This window comes from Sphaerodactylus townsendi, linkage group LG05 (assembly GCF_021028975.2).
Source record: "Sphaerodactylus townsendi isolate TG3544 linkage group LG05, MPM_Stown_v2.3, whole genome shotgun sequence".
NCBI lineage: Eukaryota > Metazoa > Chordata > Lepidosauria > Squamata > Sphaerodactylidae > Sphaerodactylus > Sphaerodactylus townsendi.
In genome coordinates this window covers 53,020,664-53,037,831 of record NC_059429.1, presented here as the reverse complement: position 1 = coordinate 53,037,831, position 17,168 = coordinate 53,020,664, and the positions used below count along the sequence as shown (strand labels likewise).

The following is a 17,168-nucleotide window of genomic DNA, read 5'->3' as shown; positions in this document are numbered from 1 at the left end:
AGCTTCCTTTGCCTGTTCTGCTCACCACAGCCGCAATGGCTGCCCCCGTTGAGTTGGTTGCTGCTATTTTTTTAAATGTCAATTAGCATCTTGAATTACACATTACACACAGAAGCACATATGTACCTAGCTTTCAATGTTTCAAGCAGGGGACCTACAAAGGACTTGCAGGGGATATCCTATTTTACCCTCCCATTATTTTCTCTTTCTCTTTCCTGGCAATCCCCGTAGCCTTTCTAATGTCCTGCTTCTTTCTCTCCTTCCCATGTACCAGCAAACCTATCTTTATCTCCCTGTCCTCAGCTTTCCCTCCTTCCTCCTGCTGTCAGCCTCTACCTGTGAAAACTGTATCCCAGTTATAATCATAGAAACAGAGTTGGAAGCAGAGGCGTTCCTCCCATTGGGCAAAGCGGGCATCTGCCCAGGGCGCCACCTTGTGGTGGGCGACAAAATTGCAGGTTCATTTGTGGGGTTTTTTGTATTTTCAGTGTATTTTCAGTTTTTGGCCTGCAGGGGGTGCAGCTTTTAGGCTAGCAGCACCAAAATTTCCGGGAGGTTTTGGGAGATTCTCCTGATGATATGACCTGGGTTTGGTGAGGTTTGGTTAAGGGAGTACAAAGTTATGGACTCCCAAAGGGAGTGCCCCATCCCCCATTGTTTCCAATAGGAGCTAATAGGAGATGGGGGCTACATCTTTGAGGGTCCATAAATTTGGACCCTCTGAACCAAACTTCACCAAACCTGGGTGGTATCATCAGTAGGGTCTCACGAAGATACTCTGAAATTTTGGTGCTGCTATCTTAATAATTGTACCCCTGACAACAGGCACCCCCTAAATTTCCCCAGATTCTCTTTTTAAATCCACTCCCTTCCTGCCAATGGTTGTTTTCTTTCTTTTATTCTCTCAATGCCTAATAAAGGTGGTGGGGGGTGGTGGTGGTGGTGGTGGTGGTTGTAGATTTCACAGCTGCCAGATCTTTAGCTGGTTGTTGGCCTTCATTACAATTCGAGCCTCACCCAGAAGCCTAGGAAAGTTGTAATGTATCGGCGTAGTATTTGTGCGGATCCCAGCAGGGCTGCCTTCTGAATTTTACAGATGTTAATTTTGTCAATTCGAAGATGTTTCAAGTGCTGCCCTAGTGTTTTTGGGATGGTGCCCAGCATGCCATTTACCACTGGGATGACCTCAGCTGGTTTGTGCCATAGATGCTGAAGCTCGATTTTCAAATCGCAGTATCTAGTTTGTGCCATAGACGCTGAAGCTCGATTTTCAAATCGCAGTATCTAGTGACCTTCTCATGTTCTTTTTCAATGACCCTGCTGTCACCGGGGACTGCTATGTTGATGATGGTCACTTTCTTGTCATCGATCACGATGATGTCTGGTGTATTGTGTTTCAACACGTTTGGATTCAAAAGTCCCACAGGATCTTGACCTTCGCATTTTCCATTACTTTCTCTGGACAATGTTCCCACCAGTTCTTAGCTGTTCTTTTGTTGTAATTCTTGCATAAATTCCAGTGGATCATCTTGGCCACTGAGTTGTGTCTCTGTTTGTACTCAGTCTGGGCAATCTTTTTGCAGCAGCTGAGGACATGATCTTCAGTTTCATCAGCTTCTTTGCACAATCTGCATTTTGCATCATCCAAGGATTTTTCAATTTTGGCCTTGATCGAATTTGTTCTGATGGCTTGCTCTTGGGCGGCTAAAATCAGGAATTCAGTTTCCTTTTTCAGAGTTCCAGTTGTTAACCACAGCCAGGTCTTTTCGTTATCCACCTTGTTTGATTTTCTCCAGAAACTGGTCGTGCAGTGCTTTGTTGTGCCAGCTTTCAGTCCTCATTTTAATCACATTTTTCTGTATTCTTGTTTGGTTTTCTGGGTTTGCAGCAAATGTCTGTTCTTCACTTCAATCAATGCCTGTTCTTGACTTTCCTTCACATAATCGGCCAGTGCATGCTTCTCCTCTTCCACTGTTTGCTGTACTTACAGTAAGCCCCTGCCTCCAGATCTTCGGGGAAGGTATAATCTATCAGTATCACTGCGTGGGTGTAAGGCATAGTGCATTGTCATAAGCTTCCGAGTTTTTCTATCCAATGCTTCCAACTCAGCCTGTGTCCAGTTGATGATTCCCGCAGTGTACCTGATGACAGGTATGGCCCAAGTGTTGATGGCCTTGATGGTATTTCCGCCCTTTAATTTAGATTTCAAAATTTTTCTGACCCTCTGGCTGTATTCTCTGCTGACAACAGTCTTCACTTGCCCATGCTTGATGTTATCCAGCTGCAAAATGCCCAGGTATTTATAAGCGGCCTCTTGGTTGCACTTGATGAGTTGGTCATCAGGCATTTCAATCCCATCACTCTCGGTGATCTTGCCCCTCTTTATTGCCACAGTAGCGCACTTTTCCAGGCCAAACTCCATCAAAATGTCTGTGCTGAATATTCGGACTGTGTTTACTACAGTACTGTGTTTACTGGATTTCTGTGTCTGATTTCCCATACAGCTTCAAATCATCCATGTACAGCAAATTTGAGATTTTTTTCTGAGTCTTTGGCCATTTGATAGTCCAACTTGGTTTTCTTTAAAATTACTGTTGGTGGGATCGTGGCAATGATAAACAGTAAAGGTGATAGTGAATCACCTTGGAAAATTCCTCGCTTAATGTTGACTGTTCCAAAGTTTTCATTTCCGACTGTCAGTTCAGTTTTCCACTGTCTCATCGCTTTTTTCAGTGAATACTCGAATGTTTTTGCTGATGCCAATTGTTTCCAAATATGGGGCAGTGAGTCAAATGCCTTCTTGTAATTGATCCAGACCATATGCAAATTCATTCTTCTATTTTTGCAGTTCTCCGTTATCATTTTATCTAACAGGAGTTGATCTTTTGTGCCCCTGCTCCTTCTTTTGTTCCCTTTTCGCTCAACTGGCAGGATGCTATTTGCTTCCAAGTAGTCCATGATGTTATCTGCTATTATGTCAGTGAGCAGTTTGAGCATCGTGGGTAAACACGTTATTGGCCTGTAGTTTCCAGGTGTTGCTCCTTTGGCTGGATCTTTCTGGAATCCAAGTATGTCTTCAGTTGAAAGTTAGCCATTATTGATCAATTTCACCATTTTGCATGGCTTCATTGAACTGCTTGTATGCCATTGCCGGGTGCAAACTGGTTTGGAGGTATTTGAGCCAGAAGCCATGCAATTGATCATATCCCTGGTGTAGGCCCAGTTTAAGTTTCACTTTCTTTGCTTCAATTTTGTTTATCATATCAGTTGTTATTTCCAGCTCTTGCATTTGTTTTTTTTGGCCAACATCTTTCTCAGAATCTTTTATCCACTGTGCCTTACTGTTGTAATCTTTCTAATTTTCCCAAAGATCTTTCCAAAACTGAAGTATTGCATTTTTCTCTGTTTTTTTTGCTTTCAACATTGATCTTTGTGTTGAGGCTTTGGTAGAAATGCCTTTGGTCCTGAACGGTAGAAATTGCTTGGATTTTGTCTGTACTGGATGTTTCTTGCTCCATATCTTTCAATTTTTTCTCTGCGCTGTGAAACTGTTATTTGTTGTTTGGTGATCTCCAGTGCTTCTTCAATTGTTCTAGTGTCTAGCCAGTACCTTCTAATTAATTCTTTCATGATCTTGCCATTCTTTAATCTTTGTTCTTTCATATTTTTCAGGTTACTGGTATCTGATCTTAGTTTTCTGATCTTCTGTTCCAGTCTAATTTTCCACTTTGGTTTTGATGGTTGATTTATCCTGTGTTTAGGTATTTCAATGCCCAGTTCTCTTATGTCCACTAGTGCCGTACTGTACATGAGCTGATTAGTTTGTTTGATGGATGTTGTTTCAATTGTCATCAATGCCATGTTTACATCCCTCATTATGGTTGCATTATTATTATTATTATTATTATTATTATTATTATTATTATTATTATTATTATTATTATTATTATTATTATTAAATCCACCCCCTTCGGCATGGATTTAAAGGGAGAATCTGAGGTCCCCAGTTTTAACTTTGAAAGGGATGCTGTTTCAGGGTGGGGGAGTATCCACCCCAAAATAGCATCACTTTCCATATTGTTTAAACTGAGGACCCCAGATTCTCCCTTTAAGGTGGATTTAAATGGAGAATCTGGGCTCCCTAGTTTAAACACCATTGAAAAGGATTGGGGGTGGATTCCAGCATCACTTGTTTAAACTAGGGAGCCCAGATTCTCCTTTTAAATCCACCTTAAAGGAAGAATCTGGGGTCCCCAATTTAAATAACATTGAAAGTGATGCTGTTTCCCCCAATTGGGGGGACTGGATACAACACCATAAAATGTTTTCATAGCAGTAATAAAACATTTTGAAAGCATTTTGAAAATGTTTTCCAAACATTATTTCTGCTGTGTGGCATGGCCCATTGCTGTGTTCAGATTTGTGAGTTGGGGGATGTTCTATAATGTGATGGTGGCTTTGAAATGACCTAGTGGAAAACTCATTGTTTGGTCATGGTGGGGGAGGGTGGCCACCCATGGGGGGGCATCAAACTCAGGTTTTGACCAGGGATCCAGTTTGCCTAGGTATGCCTCTGGTTGGAAGGGAACTCCAGGGTCATCCAGTCCAACCCTCTGCACCATGCAGGAAATTTACAACTACCTCCCCTACTCCCCCAGTGACCCCTACTTCATGCCTAGAAGATGGCAAAGAAAAACCCTCCATGATCCCTGACCAATCTGGCCAGGATAAAAAGTTCTTCCTGACCCCAAAGTGGCAATCAGCATTACCTTGGGCATGTAAGAAAGGGACTCAAGAGCCAAGCACTGCCCTCCCTCTCATGATCTCCTAAATTTGCAGAATCAGCATTGCTGTAAAAGCTCCAAAGAATGAGAGCCCAAGAAAGCCTGTCCTGCTGAGGAGCCACACTGTCAGAAAGTTCTTCCTAATTTTTAACCAAAAACTCTTTTAATTTGATTTCACCCCATTGGTTCTGGTCTGACCTTCTGAGGCAGGAGAAAACAACTCCATACCATCCTCTATATGTCCTATTATACATGGAGCACTTCCCAGGCCACTTCTCACCCCACAGCTCCTTTGCAGCGCAGTCTCCTCGCGTTTCTTCATTTTCATGCAAGGAGGTACTCCATTGCTTGCTGAGTGACTTGCCTGCCCCCACTTCTAGGTTGTTCCCTGTTCAAGCCAAGAATGAAGATTGCCATTTGGAGAGGAAGGTTTAGTCTCTCCCTGACCGCAGGGATCAACAGTCGACATTTTCCTTAAAAACAAAAATAATTGTAGCAGTCTGCTCAATATAAGTAATATCAATATTGTAGCAGCAATTGTAGCATCCTGTGCAATATAAGTAATATCAATATTTCATTTAAAGGGCTAACCCCCACCCACCCACCCACCCGCAAATGGCAATCTTCATTTCAATCCCCATTCAGATGGGGAGCAACCCAGAAGGAACAAAATCCCTATGCAAGAGGAAACATCGGGGTTTCTCCACTCATGCTAACCACAAGGCTTCTGAAATCAGAATCTCAACATGGGCACATTTTGCTCATATTTTAGATGTATGTTTTAATTTCCTATTGGCCTGATTTTAATCTATTTCCACAAACCAGAGCCTTTGGAATTAGATGGAATAAAATTTAAATACATAAATAATACAAATATTCATTTAGCCCCCACTACTTAGTGAAGTACTGTCAAACAATACCAAGGCTATAATCCAGATCTCTTCTCTTCGTGCAGTTAGCAATGCATTTGCAGTTCACATTGCAGTTACCAATGCATATATTATACGGTATATATATATATATATATATATTTCAAGTTCATACCATAGGAGTTTTTCTCCCCCACTTTGTCGGTTAGCATTATTCACACTTTAACAGAGAAAGGAATGTAGCAATTGCAACTGTCTCCCAACAGAATTAAATCTCCAAAACAGATGTATGCTATTCATTATGAATGTTTGGGGAATAGTTGAAAGCATCCTTGTGCAAAGCAAATAAACAGGTTAATTTCTGAAGAGCTGACCTGCAGCCCAATTCACTGCTCTGGAGCATGCCCACACAACAATTCATTGTTGGCATAGTGCCATAACTAATGTATTTCTCCTACGAAGTTTTGTATTCAGTTGTTTGTATTGATGTACAGGCTGACATCTGTGAAGGAAACAAGATCTCTTTCTAACCTAAAGCACTGTGCATCAAAAAAAGCAGAAGACATTTGGGGATGGGGGATTTCTCTACAGTTCTCTTTTTGTGACCAGCTGATGAGAATTAGAATTACAATTTCTGCACAGGTGGAAAGCTACTCCTTAGATAATCCTGTTAATTTCCTGCTAATGGTGCTTTTAAAAAATAACTGTTAATTTAAGAAGATTTATTCTGACTTGTGGGAGGAGGACCGATGGGTTTTCTATCCCACCAGACTTGGGAGCAAGAGATATGCTGCAGTTTTCTGACCTTATCTCTTGGAGATACCTCCTCACCCAGTCCTTTACCTATCTCATCAAGAGGTGAAGGGAACTGATGGCGTCAGCGCTCTCTCTCTCTCTCTCTCTCTCTCTCCCTCCCCCCCCCCTCTGGCTGCAGTTCTTGCTTTTTCTTTCAACTTTCTACTGTTTTTTCTTTTTATATTTCTTTCTTCCACCCTCTACTCTGTTTTGTGTCCGATTTGACCTTTGGAAAGCAAACAAGTCTTTTTTTCTATCATTTAGCCCATTGACAAAATAAATATTTTCCCACTTTCAACATTTTTGCACATTTCAATCTACTTCCAATGCTCTTTGCAAATGGGTTTTACTGTGTGAAACTGCAAAAACACTCACAAACAATGGTAGTGCGCAGAAAATCAATTGAAAGTGCATTATTCATTGTGTGAAAACATCCCAAAGTCACAGTGATGGAAGATGGTTGTTCATCCAAACATGCTTTGGAGGAGTTGAAGCAGATTATTCCATAAGCATGACAGAGGGGGACCTTGCAACAACAACAAAAAAGTGGCTTCTTTAAAAATTGTGACACATCTCCAGAAAGGACATACGGACCCAGAATCACTCCCCACAATAGAATATGCCCAAAGACACATCTTTTGGCACTAAAGTGAGGGATCAGCACAGCAGCTGCAGGAGGTGCCAGTGAACAGGACATACTTCAAGAGGACACCAGTTAGTTTCTTCATATTAGAGTCTCCCTCCCATCAGCCTTAGCCTGAAAGAAGGGGAAGTTCATTTCAGGGCCACATGCTGGACTGAGTTCAGTAGTTTCTAGCTAAGGAAATCTCCAAGGCAATTATAACAGTACAGTGTGAAAGTGAGAAAGGATGTAGCTGTCTTGGCCTACACAGAAAGCCAGATAATCACCTATCAGAAATATGGAGGAGATCAAATCCCTTGTATTGTGACTTTGCAAACAAAGATTGCAGGAAAGGTCTCACATTCATCTAGGTCTCCAACCTATAGCCCTCCAGATGTTCATGGATTATGATTTCCATCAGCTCTACCAATTGGCCATGGTGGCAGGGGCTGATGGGAACTGTAGTTCATGAACATCTGGAGGGCCATAGGATGAAGAGCCCAGATCTAGGTCTTCTCATCAGGCTTTATCAGGACAAGTGCAAAAACACAGGGATTTATCTGACAAACACATAACTGCCCAAGAGTTGCATTGTTATCTCCTGTTCACTCAGGAGGATGTATCTCCTTTAATCATGAAAGCCATCAGAGTAAGAGATTTCTGATTCTTCAGAGGAATCTCCTAAATAAGCCTTGCAAACCAACCAGTCTCAAAGAGGCTTAGGAAGGCAGCAGAACAACATCCAATTGTATGCTTTCCCCCCAGAATGTTTTAGAGAAGAAATTGAGAAAGAATTCATCTTTCCCTTGACACATACATTTTAGTCAAGATTCCTCCAAAAGATCCTTTGACAACAAGCCTACTAATCTGTCTACCCAGCAGTCTCAAAGAATGGTGAAAGTGTAGAGTTCATTTCATGTCTCTACAAATCATGAAAGTGAGCTGTCATTGCACAGGACTGGAGGCCTGCTGTCAGGGCATCAGATGCTTCCTTCTAGTGGCCATAACTGGTGTAGACAGGCAAACTTCTCAGCAATATCCCAACTGTGGTAGAAAATCAAGCAGGCAACATCTACAGATTAGAGAGAGCTTTCATGACTGATGTCAGGCTGGATGCTGTAAAATTCTCCTCCAGAACCATGGGATCTGAAATGGTTATACACACCAACTTCTGGAACAGAACAGAACTCAGTCTCTAAGGCCCCTTCCGCACGGAGGCGGAAGGGGTTGGGTCGGCGTTACTCACTGCGACCCGACGACGCTGGGATTGTCTGCATGGACGGTCCCAAAACCAGCTGGGACGACGGCGCAGAGCTGTGCCGTCGTCTGGGCGACTTACCAGCCCTGCGGCCCTCCGGCACGTCGCCAAGGCCAGGGGACACACACCCCTGCCCTGTGCGGCCGCTCCAGGGTCGCAGGGCAAAGGGGGCGTGTCCCCAGGCCTCAGCAACGCGCCGGAGGGCCGCGGGGCTGGTAAGTCGCCCGGTGGGGGGGGGGAAGGCGCTTGGAAGCCAGCATTCCCGGAAAACCACGCTGGGGAAGCGTGGTTTGGGAACGCCGGCTTCCCGCCAGTCGGGCGGCGCGAGGGTGGCGCGAGGGCGGCGCGGCTGCGCTGCAACTGCGCCCCCTGTGTGAATGGCGGCCTGGGGACGGCGTTTTTGCCGTCCCCAGGCCGCCATATTCAGCCCGTGTGGAAAGGGCCTCTGACTAACTTAGCTGCTGCTTCTTTTCTCAGGGGAAAGCAAAACAATAAGTTCAACATGCACAAGATGAGATGAAAAACAAGAAGACTGTGCCTTTCCTTTTTTAAAAAAATACGAAGGACCTAGAATCTTGTCCTCTTAGTCTTTTCTTGTTTAAAGGGCCATTCTTAAATTAGAATGACTACATATGACATCATGATTGAAACCTAAACGTACGTACGTTCGTTTGTTCGTTCGTTCGTTCGTTCGTTCGTACGTACGTACGTACGTACATACATATGATTTCTAGACTGCCCTCCCCAAAGGGCTCAGGGGAGTGAACAGCATAAAACACAGTAATATAATCAAGAAAATTAGCATTAAAACCTATTCACAATTAAAACAACACCACCAGAATAATATTATAAATAGGAACTGTGTATAGCAGCAGATGGCGATACCCCACCCCCCTTATGTCCACCCTGAAGTCACACTCCTCCTGGCAATGCTGAAGAAGCTATCAGGGCAATAGAGGCAGGCCAGCAATGCTAATCCCAGGTGTCTGCCAGTTAGGGATCAGCTTTAGAGGACAGATAATCCGAGTTCCCCGTCAGGTGATATCAATTAGAAGTGCAAGCAACTTTTCCAACAATTTGAACAGTCTTGCTAGCTTTGGAAGTTTATTTGCTGTTACTTATTGGGTTTTTTAAAAAAATTGTAATGGAGTTTTTAACTTCATTATAAGACATCTTGAAAAACTAGTTCTTCAACCCAGCCAGAAAAAAAAAAGATGCTATAAGCTGGTAAGAGCTCAATGTCTGACAATCCCTTACCCTCACATCAATTAGGAACAGATAACAGATAACAAAAGTCAGGAATGCATCAGTCCCAGTTAAGGGCATTGTTCTCACACATTCCTTCTCCAGGAGTGTTTGAGCCTGTTGCTCCAACCATACTCACTACTGAGGAAGTATTTGGTGCTTATAGAATAAGGAAGTTTAAACAATGAGTTTGGAACACTGAAACCTATTTTACATCTTTTTTCCACTTGTGTTTCTTCTTGAAGAGATCAAGCATGTATACTATAACAGAAAAGATACACTTGTTTTGAAAAATCAGAAAGAAAGCAGGTGAGACCAATTCCACTGCACTGGCTGAGTCTTTGTTCTTATTGTACCATTCAGTGGCAAGGTATTTTGAAAACTATTCTAAGGTGCAGGTCACTATTATTGTGAGAAAACTGACATAAGGAATAAAAACATCCATTAGGTCATGCTTTTTGATCACCTAGCCTCAGTTTTTCTAAGAAAAATGAATATTTTCACATCTAAAGTTTATATAAAGCCAAGCGATGGGTGACAATTAGCTGTTCTCTTCCTATGGGTCTCCATTACTCATTTGGGTATTTCCTGTTATTGTTTTTTTGCTCTAATACATCTCTCCAAAACAGTAATAGGCAGCAGCAGCTGCTCCGTATAACCCCTTCATGAAGTCTCTGTGGCCATAATTCACCAGGACATGGATGGGAGGTTGGGAGAATGCATGTTCTTGACACCTGAACATTTATAAAAGATATCCTTTTGCTGGAGTCCTACGAAGTTGGCCTCTGCAAAAATTATCTGAGCTATTATTAGATAAATGTATTTCTATAGATAAGAGAATAGAACTATTCCAGGAACTCTTTCTTTGGCTCCTTCCGCACATGTAGAATAATGCACTTTCAAACTGCTTTCAGTGCTCTTTGAAGCTGTGCAGAATAGCAAAATCCACTTGCAAACAGTTATGAAAGTGGTTTGAAAATGCAATATTTTGCGTGTGCAGAAGGGGCCATAGATTCGCCACTCTCTCTTCTCTTGCCACCAATTCTGTTCAGTGTTAAAAACCTGCTTAATTGGAGATTGGTGAGAAGTGGCAAGAATGCATGCTCTGTGTGTCTGTTCCTCACTGCCTGACTATATAGAATGTTATTGGCACTGGTTGCCAAAGTAAAAGTGAATTATGATAAATTCACATTAAAACAAGATCATACAGGGGCCATTTTTACTTGTGCCAAGCAAATGGATGTTATCAAGCATGTGTTAAGAGGAAACGATGAGTTGGATTCAATGGATTGGTTCCCACAAACAATAAATGGAACAACAATAGTACAATATGCAAGTGTATGGAGTACAGTTGCCATAGTGCTACAATAGACAGCTTTTAAAGCAGTTCATGTGTTTCTACCTGTGCAACATCTTGCACAACTAGAATAATTATTTTGGTTTAAGCATCGTTTTCCCTTTCTCTAGTGCAAGATGCAAACCAGTCCTTCTGTGAGTGGAAATGACTTTCTGCATGTGGAATGGCTCCTTAGGATTCACCCCATTATTTTTAACATCTACATCAAAACTCTGTAGCACATCACTTCTAGCATTTCCCAACATGTAACCTCATCTGCACGTCTTAATTTTTCCCATTTCTTGCCTTCTGAAAAGGAAAAATATTGTAATTGTCATTTAATATAAACCATCAATTTAGCTAATTTGCATAACATGTCGTTGAAATTATACGTTAGTTGACAGGATTGGACACTTTCAGAATAACTGTTCTAATTTTTTAAAAAAGATGTTGAAGCTTGGCAAATCCAGGAGGGTTCTGTTTTCCCCTCTTTGCTTACCATGATTATGCCTTAATATTTGAATTGGTTGGCCAGGCTCTATCATGTTTAAAGACTTTTCCATATGTGTGAAGGTGGACCTGGATCTGGCAAAGGGACCCAGTGCAAGAAATTAGCACAAAAATATGGATTCATTCACCTGCCCACAGAAGATCTCCTCAGGCATGAAATATCATTGTTGTCAGAAAGAAGTAAGACCATAAGAGACATCATGGAAAGTGGCAAAGTCGTACCTGGGGTAAGCTGTATTTTCAGTGGGGAGATGGTTCCTTAGAGTGTCTATTTAAAAAAAATTAAAGAAACTGAGAAGATCTGGGGTGAGAAAAAATTAAGTTTTTTGAATGAGTTTATCAAGGAAAAGCTGAACAAGTCTTATCTCTACATGTTCAGAGGAGCAGCAGTGGCGTAGGAGGTTAAGAGCTCATGTATCTAATCTGGAGGAACCGGGTTTGATTCCCAGCTCTGCCGCCTGAGCTGTGGAGCTTATCTAGGGGATTCAGATTAGCCTGTATGCTCCCACACATGCCAGCTGGGTGACCTTGGGCTAGTCACAGCTTCTTGGAGCTCTCTCCGCACCACCTACCTCACAGGGTGTTTGTTGTGAGGAGGGAAGGGCAAGGAGATTGTTATCCCCTTTGAGTCTCCTACAGGAGAGAAAGGGGGGATATAAATCCAAACTCCTCTTCTTCTTCAGACCTTAGAAACCAGTGATTCATTTAAAGGCCAACAAAGCAGAATGTCACAATCTTAATTATATATAGGTATGGATATTGTTAATCCTTATGATACTTGTAATGTTCCTTAGGATGAGTCCTAGTCCTTTCAACATTCTACCACAGGTAGTTCCTCTCCTAGGTTTGTCACCTTCCCACTTGCCTATTACTTGAGGAATGCCCACAACAAAATGTTCTGGGATAGACTATGGCTTGGTAGTAACACCTCTAAGCCTGATACATGAGGTAAACTTGGCAGCGAGAAAAGACAGCTTTTAAAAAGACAACAGGAACAAAGTTTATTTGGAACAAACTTAAGTACTGAGGTAATTATAATACTTAACATGGAGCTGACAATTTGTGTTTATAAATGGTACATGTCAAGAAACTCCTTCCTGGCAGATCTAAATAAACACTTTTTCATAAATTACATGTTTCAAATAATCACAGCAAACCATGCTGTTACTCTGTATACAATTTTCATTCCGTTCCAAGATAGTATAAGGGAATTAATGAAAAATCTGTAACCCCTGAACTGATCCTCTTCTCCCCTCATAGTCTAACCCTCTCTAACCAACTGTTGTTCTCCAATTGACAGTTCTCAGCTGTCATTAACTAATATTGTCTCTGCTCCTCAGCACTTGGTTGCTATTGCTTTGTTGAAGCTCACTGTTATTAGATTCTGTGTTGTGGGGCAATTTTTTCTGCCTTTGTCTTCCCAGTAATACACAGTTTTAGGGGTTTTCAAGACTTACTTAAAGACACTCCACATAATTATCTTACAAAAGATCTTTGGTCTGTAACATCTTTAGCCTAATGGCTAATCCATTTTTGGCTATACAGAATAGATTGTTTTTAAAGCCAATAGGTCTCTCGCTGGCCTTGCATGTGTCACTGTTTAGAATTGTTTCACCTGTACAAAGGTTTGAGATTAGAAGCAGGTAGCTGATAGTAGGGGAGCAGTTTGTTTATTTTATTTTATTTTTCACATTTTTATCCTGCCCTATCCCAGAGGGCTGATTTGTCATTAAGCCTTCGACAATACAATTATAGATAATGTTTTTTTTCATTAATTATAGATAATGATGGAAACAGTTGTTACTTCACACGAGTACCATTTTCTCAGCGCTTTTGTATCTGTGGAAAACAAGAGCCTGAGGATCTCTTCCACTACATACTCTCCTGTCCTTTATATTCTGAAATAAGGAAAAGGTTTTTGGAGCCAATACTACCTAGGACAGCTTTTTTGTCCGATGATGAGAAACAGATTTTCTTATTATCTGATATTGTTTCTTATAAGATGGCTCTCTTTGCCCTGGCGGCTAGGAAACTACGAGCAAAGTATTTAAAGCGCTGTTTGAACTAATGTTGTAAAGTACTGGAGATTAACTTAGACTAGCTGAAGAAGCTGCAAAAACATCTGACGTATTTGATGGGGCATTTTAATTTAGAGATTGCAAACACTAATAATTTATATTTTAATGTAAAACTAAATTATTGTTTTAATTTAAATTATTGTTTTAACTAAGTTTCTGTTTTAACTGCATGTATTTTTGTATTGTTATAGTCAATGGCTCAAACAATAAATACTTGAACTTGAACAGTTGTTACTTGAACAGCTGTGCTGGGCAGGATTGTGTGCAGGAATGTGTCCAGCTTCCATAATAAGGCAACTTAATTTCCAAACCAGGCTCTGCACAACATAATTTATGTTCTTCAATTAAGGATATTGTTATGGAACTCCTGAAAGAAGCTATGGATGCAAATTTAGGAGACACAAAGGTTTTCCTGATTGATGGTTATCCTCTGGAAGTGAAGCAAGGAGAAGAGTTTCAGAGTCAGGTGAGTATTGTAATAATTAAGAATCCCATTTGCAACTCTTCTGGAGTTCACTGTTCACAGGAGATTCCATGACTGTTTCCTGACAGAACTCTGCCTGTAACAGTTGCAAGACTAGTAGAACTTCATCTATTAAATCGTTTCTTAGCACGGACATGCCTTGATTAAGCTTTGCTTGCAAACATTTCTAATATATCTTAATAATACAGATCTTTTCTTAGCACAAAGGCATCCAAGGTGATGTAGATACAAATAATGCATTTATTGGAAAGCAGTACACTACTAAATGGATGGTACTAATAATTTTAATACCAACAGCCTGTGTTTGTTGTTCAGTTGTGGAACATAGGAACCCTTCTTTTAAAAAAACCCTTGACATCTCCAACTCACTGACAAACTTAGATTTTGTGGTTATACTTCTGAAATGCTAATTAAAATGTGCATATTACATTTGGTCCTCTTCCAAGGACATGACAGTTCTTGGCCCAAAAGTCTGATATATTCTCTCGGTTGTCTCTGACTTGGAATTCTGGGTAGGAAACTGTTGCTTGACTGCCTCCAATCACAATAATATGAAAGTCAAGATCTAATACTTATTATTTATATACCACTTTCAGTGTAAAAACATCTTGTACATTTCATTGTGTTGTAAACCTAGTAGGCCAGTCAGTATTATTCTGTTCATATTGTGTGGGGTGTGAGGGGCTAAAACTGAGAGAAAGGTTTGTGTAAGACTATCCAGGAAGTTTGTGACAGAGATGCAATTTGAACCAAGGATCTTTCAGATTACTGCTCATTTTCTTAACTGAATGGCTTCATCAGTTCTTAGAAATATTGAGGCAGCAAACAACTTTTTTGAACAACCACTTGTATATGTTTACTTCCAAGTAATAGCTCCTTATTATAGCTTTTATATTATAGCTTTATATTATAGCTCCTTATTATTAACTTTCAATTTATCTACAAAATGTAAAAAATATGATGTGTAACATGACCTCAGTTGAATACAACACTCAGAAACTTCAGTAAAATTAGGCTTAAATAAAAATTTAAAAATGCAATTCACCACTGAAAGTCAGAAAACCGTGGCTTAACAACTATTATAGGCTGAACTGCGTCCAGTAAACATTCTCTATAGGCAAGCTTTTTGGACAAAACCCAATTGCTTTGTTAATTGTGCTGCTTAAAGGTGGATTTTAATGTATTTCTTGAAATGAATACATGTCAAAAATAACGTACAATAGGTTGCAGCAGGCAACCCATAAGTGCTCATGGTAAATTATTATAAATATTCCATTTGAAAACAGCATAAACTGCAGGCCAATGTTCAATTTAGGTACAAATCAAAGTGCTGGGTTCTTAGTTATGCCATAATGCACTGAAACAAGGATGTAGGTAAGGGGGGGTTCTCGGGTCCAACCCCTACATTACATGTCCGAAGCTCTGCCCCCCCCTGGTTTGTGGGGCTTTTGTATTTTTAAGTGTTTTTTTATTTTTGGCCTGCAGGGGGCGCTTGTTTTAGGCTAGCAGCACCGAAATTTCATGGATTTGTTGGGAGACTCTCCTGATGATATCTCCTAGGTTTGGTGAGATTTGTTTCAGGGGGTCTAAAGTTATGGACTCCCGAAGGGGGTGCTCTCATCCCCCATTGTTTCCAATAGGAGCTAATATGAGATGGGGGCTACACATTTGAGGGTCCATAACTTTGGCTCCTATGAACAAAACTTCTACAAACCAGGATACTATCAACAGGAGAGTCTCCTGCTGATATCACCCATGTTTGTGGAGTTTGGTCAAGGGGGTCCAAAGCTATGGATTCCCAAAGGGTTTCCAATGGGAGCTAATAGGAGATGAGGGCTACACATTTGAGGGTCCATAATGTTGACCCCATGAACCAAACTTCACCAAACCTGGGTGGTATCATCAGGAGGGTCTCCTAAAGATACCCTGAATTTTTGGTGCTGCTGGCTTAACAATTGCACCCGACAGCAGGCATCCCCCCAAATTTCCCCTGATTCTCATTTTAAATCCACCCCCTTCGGCATGGATTTAAAGGGAGAATGTGAGGACCCCAGTTTAAACATTGAAAGTGATGCTGTTTAAGGGTGGGGGATCATCCACCCCAAAACAGCATCACTTTAAATTTTGTTTTAACTGGAAACCCCAGTTTCTCCCTTTAAGGTGGATTTAAAAGGAGAATCTGGGCGCCCTAATTTAAACACCATTGAAAGTGATGCTGTTTGGGTGTGGATTCTAGCATCACAGCAGCCGCCCATTGGAGGGGCGGGGGCGCAAACCTCAGATTTTGCACCAGGCTCCATTTTCCTAGCTACGCCTCTGCCCGGAGTGGAGGGCAGAAGGGACTGCTGGCTGGAAGCCCAGCTGGTGTGAGGTGGGGGAGGGGAGTCTGCCACCCCTGGCCTCAGAGAGCTGCTTTTATAAGCACTGAGGCTAGGGGGCTGGGCTTGGGGAGGTGTGGCCACACCCCCAGGGGTGGTGGGGGCATGGCCTTGCCCCAACCCCCCCTAAAAATCTATACCTACATCCCTGAACTGAAATCCAGACACTCTTAAGATATGATCTCCAAACCGATACTATTTCTATACAGATAGAATTTAGTTTTAAATTAAAATTAATACAGTAAACAACATTGACAATTAGACTGCTTTTATTTAGATTTCTTACTGTTTCTTTTATTTATTTATTTGGTTTGTGCACCACCCTCCCCACAAGGGCTCAGAGTGGCTTACAGTAATAAAAAACAAATACATTTGATTAAAACACTTAAAGCAATTATAGTAGTTAAAATCTAATCTAGTTTCAATACATTTAAATAAAAATCAACTAAAAGCTTAATTTCAAATCAAAGTTAAAATAAGGCCGGCGACAGATGCCATTTTAAGCAATAGGGATTCAGGATTTGGGCTGGTAACAAGTGCAGTTTAGGTTTCTTACTGTTAGTTTATGTTGTCAGGGTGCCTTTAGACCAGGGGTAGGGAACCTGCGGCTCTCCAGATGTTCAGGAACTACAATTCCCATCAGCCTCTGTCAGCATGGCCAATTGGCCATGCTGGTAGGGGCTGATGGGAATTGTAGTTCCTGAACATCTGGAGAGCCACAGGTTCCCTACCCCTGCTTTAGACACCTACAGTTTATTTATTTGTTTAATTCCACTTTTCCTTATGGGCTCAGGGCAGCATCCAATATA

The 17,168-nt window shown here is 41.3% G+C and overlaps 1 protein-coding gene across 1 annotated transcript in view; it reads left to right on the top strand.

The window, feature by feature from the left end:
• AK5 (adenylate kinase 5) overlaps positions 1 to 17,168 on the top strand; it is a 129,226-nt gene that overhangs the window by 98,263 nt on the left and 13,795 nt on the right. The window contains exons 11-12 of the mRNA XM_048496872.1: positions 11,483 to 11,646; positions 13,847 to 13,963. Coding sequence (XP_048352829.1) covers positions 11,483 to 11,646; positions 13,847 to 13,963 — 281 coding nt within the window. The remainder of the gene's footprint in view (positions 1 to 11,482; positions 11,647 to 13,846; positions 13,964 to 17,168) is intronic.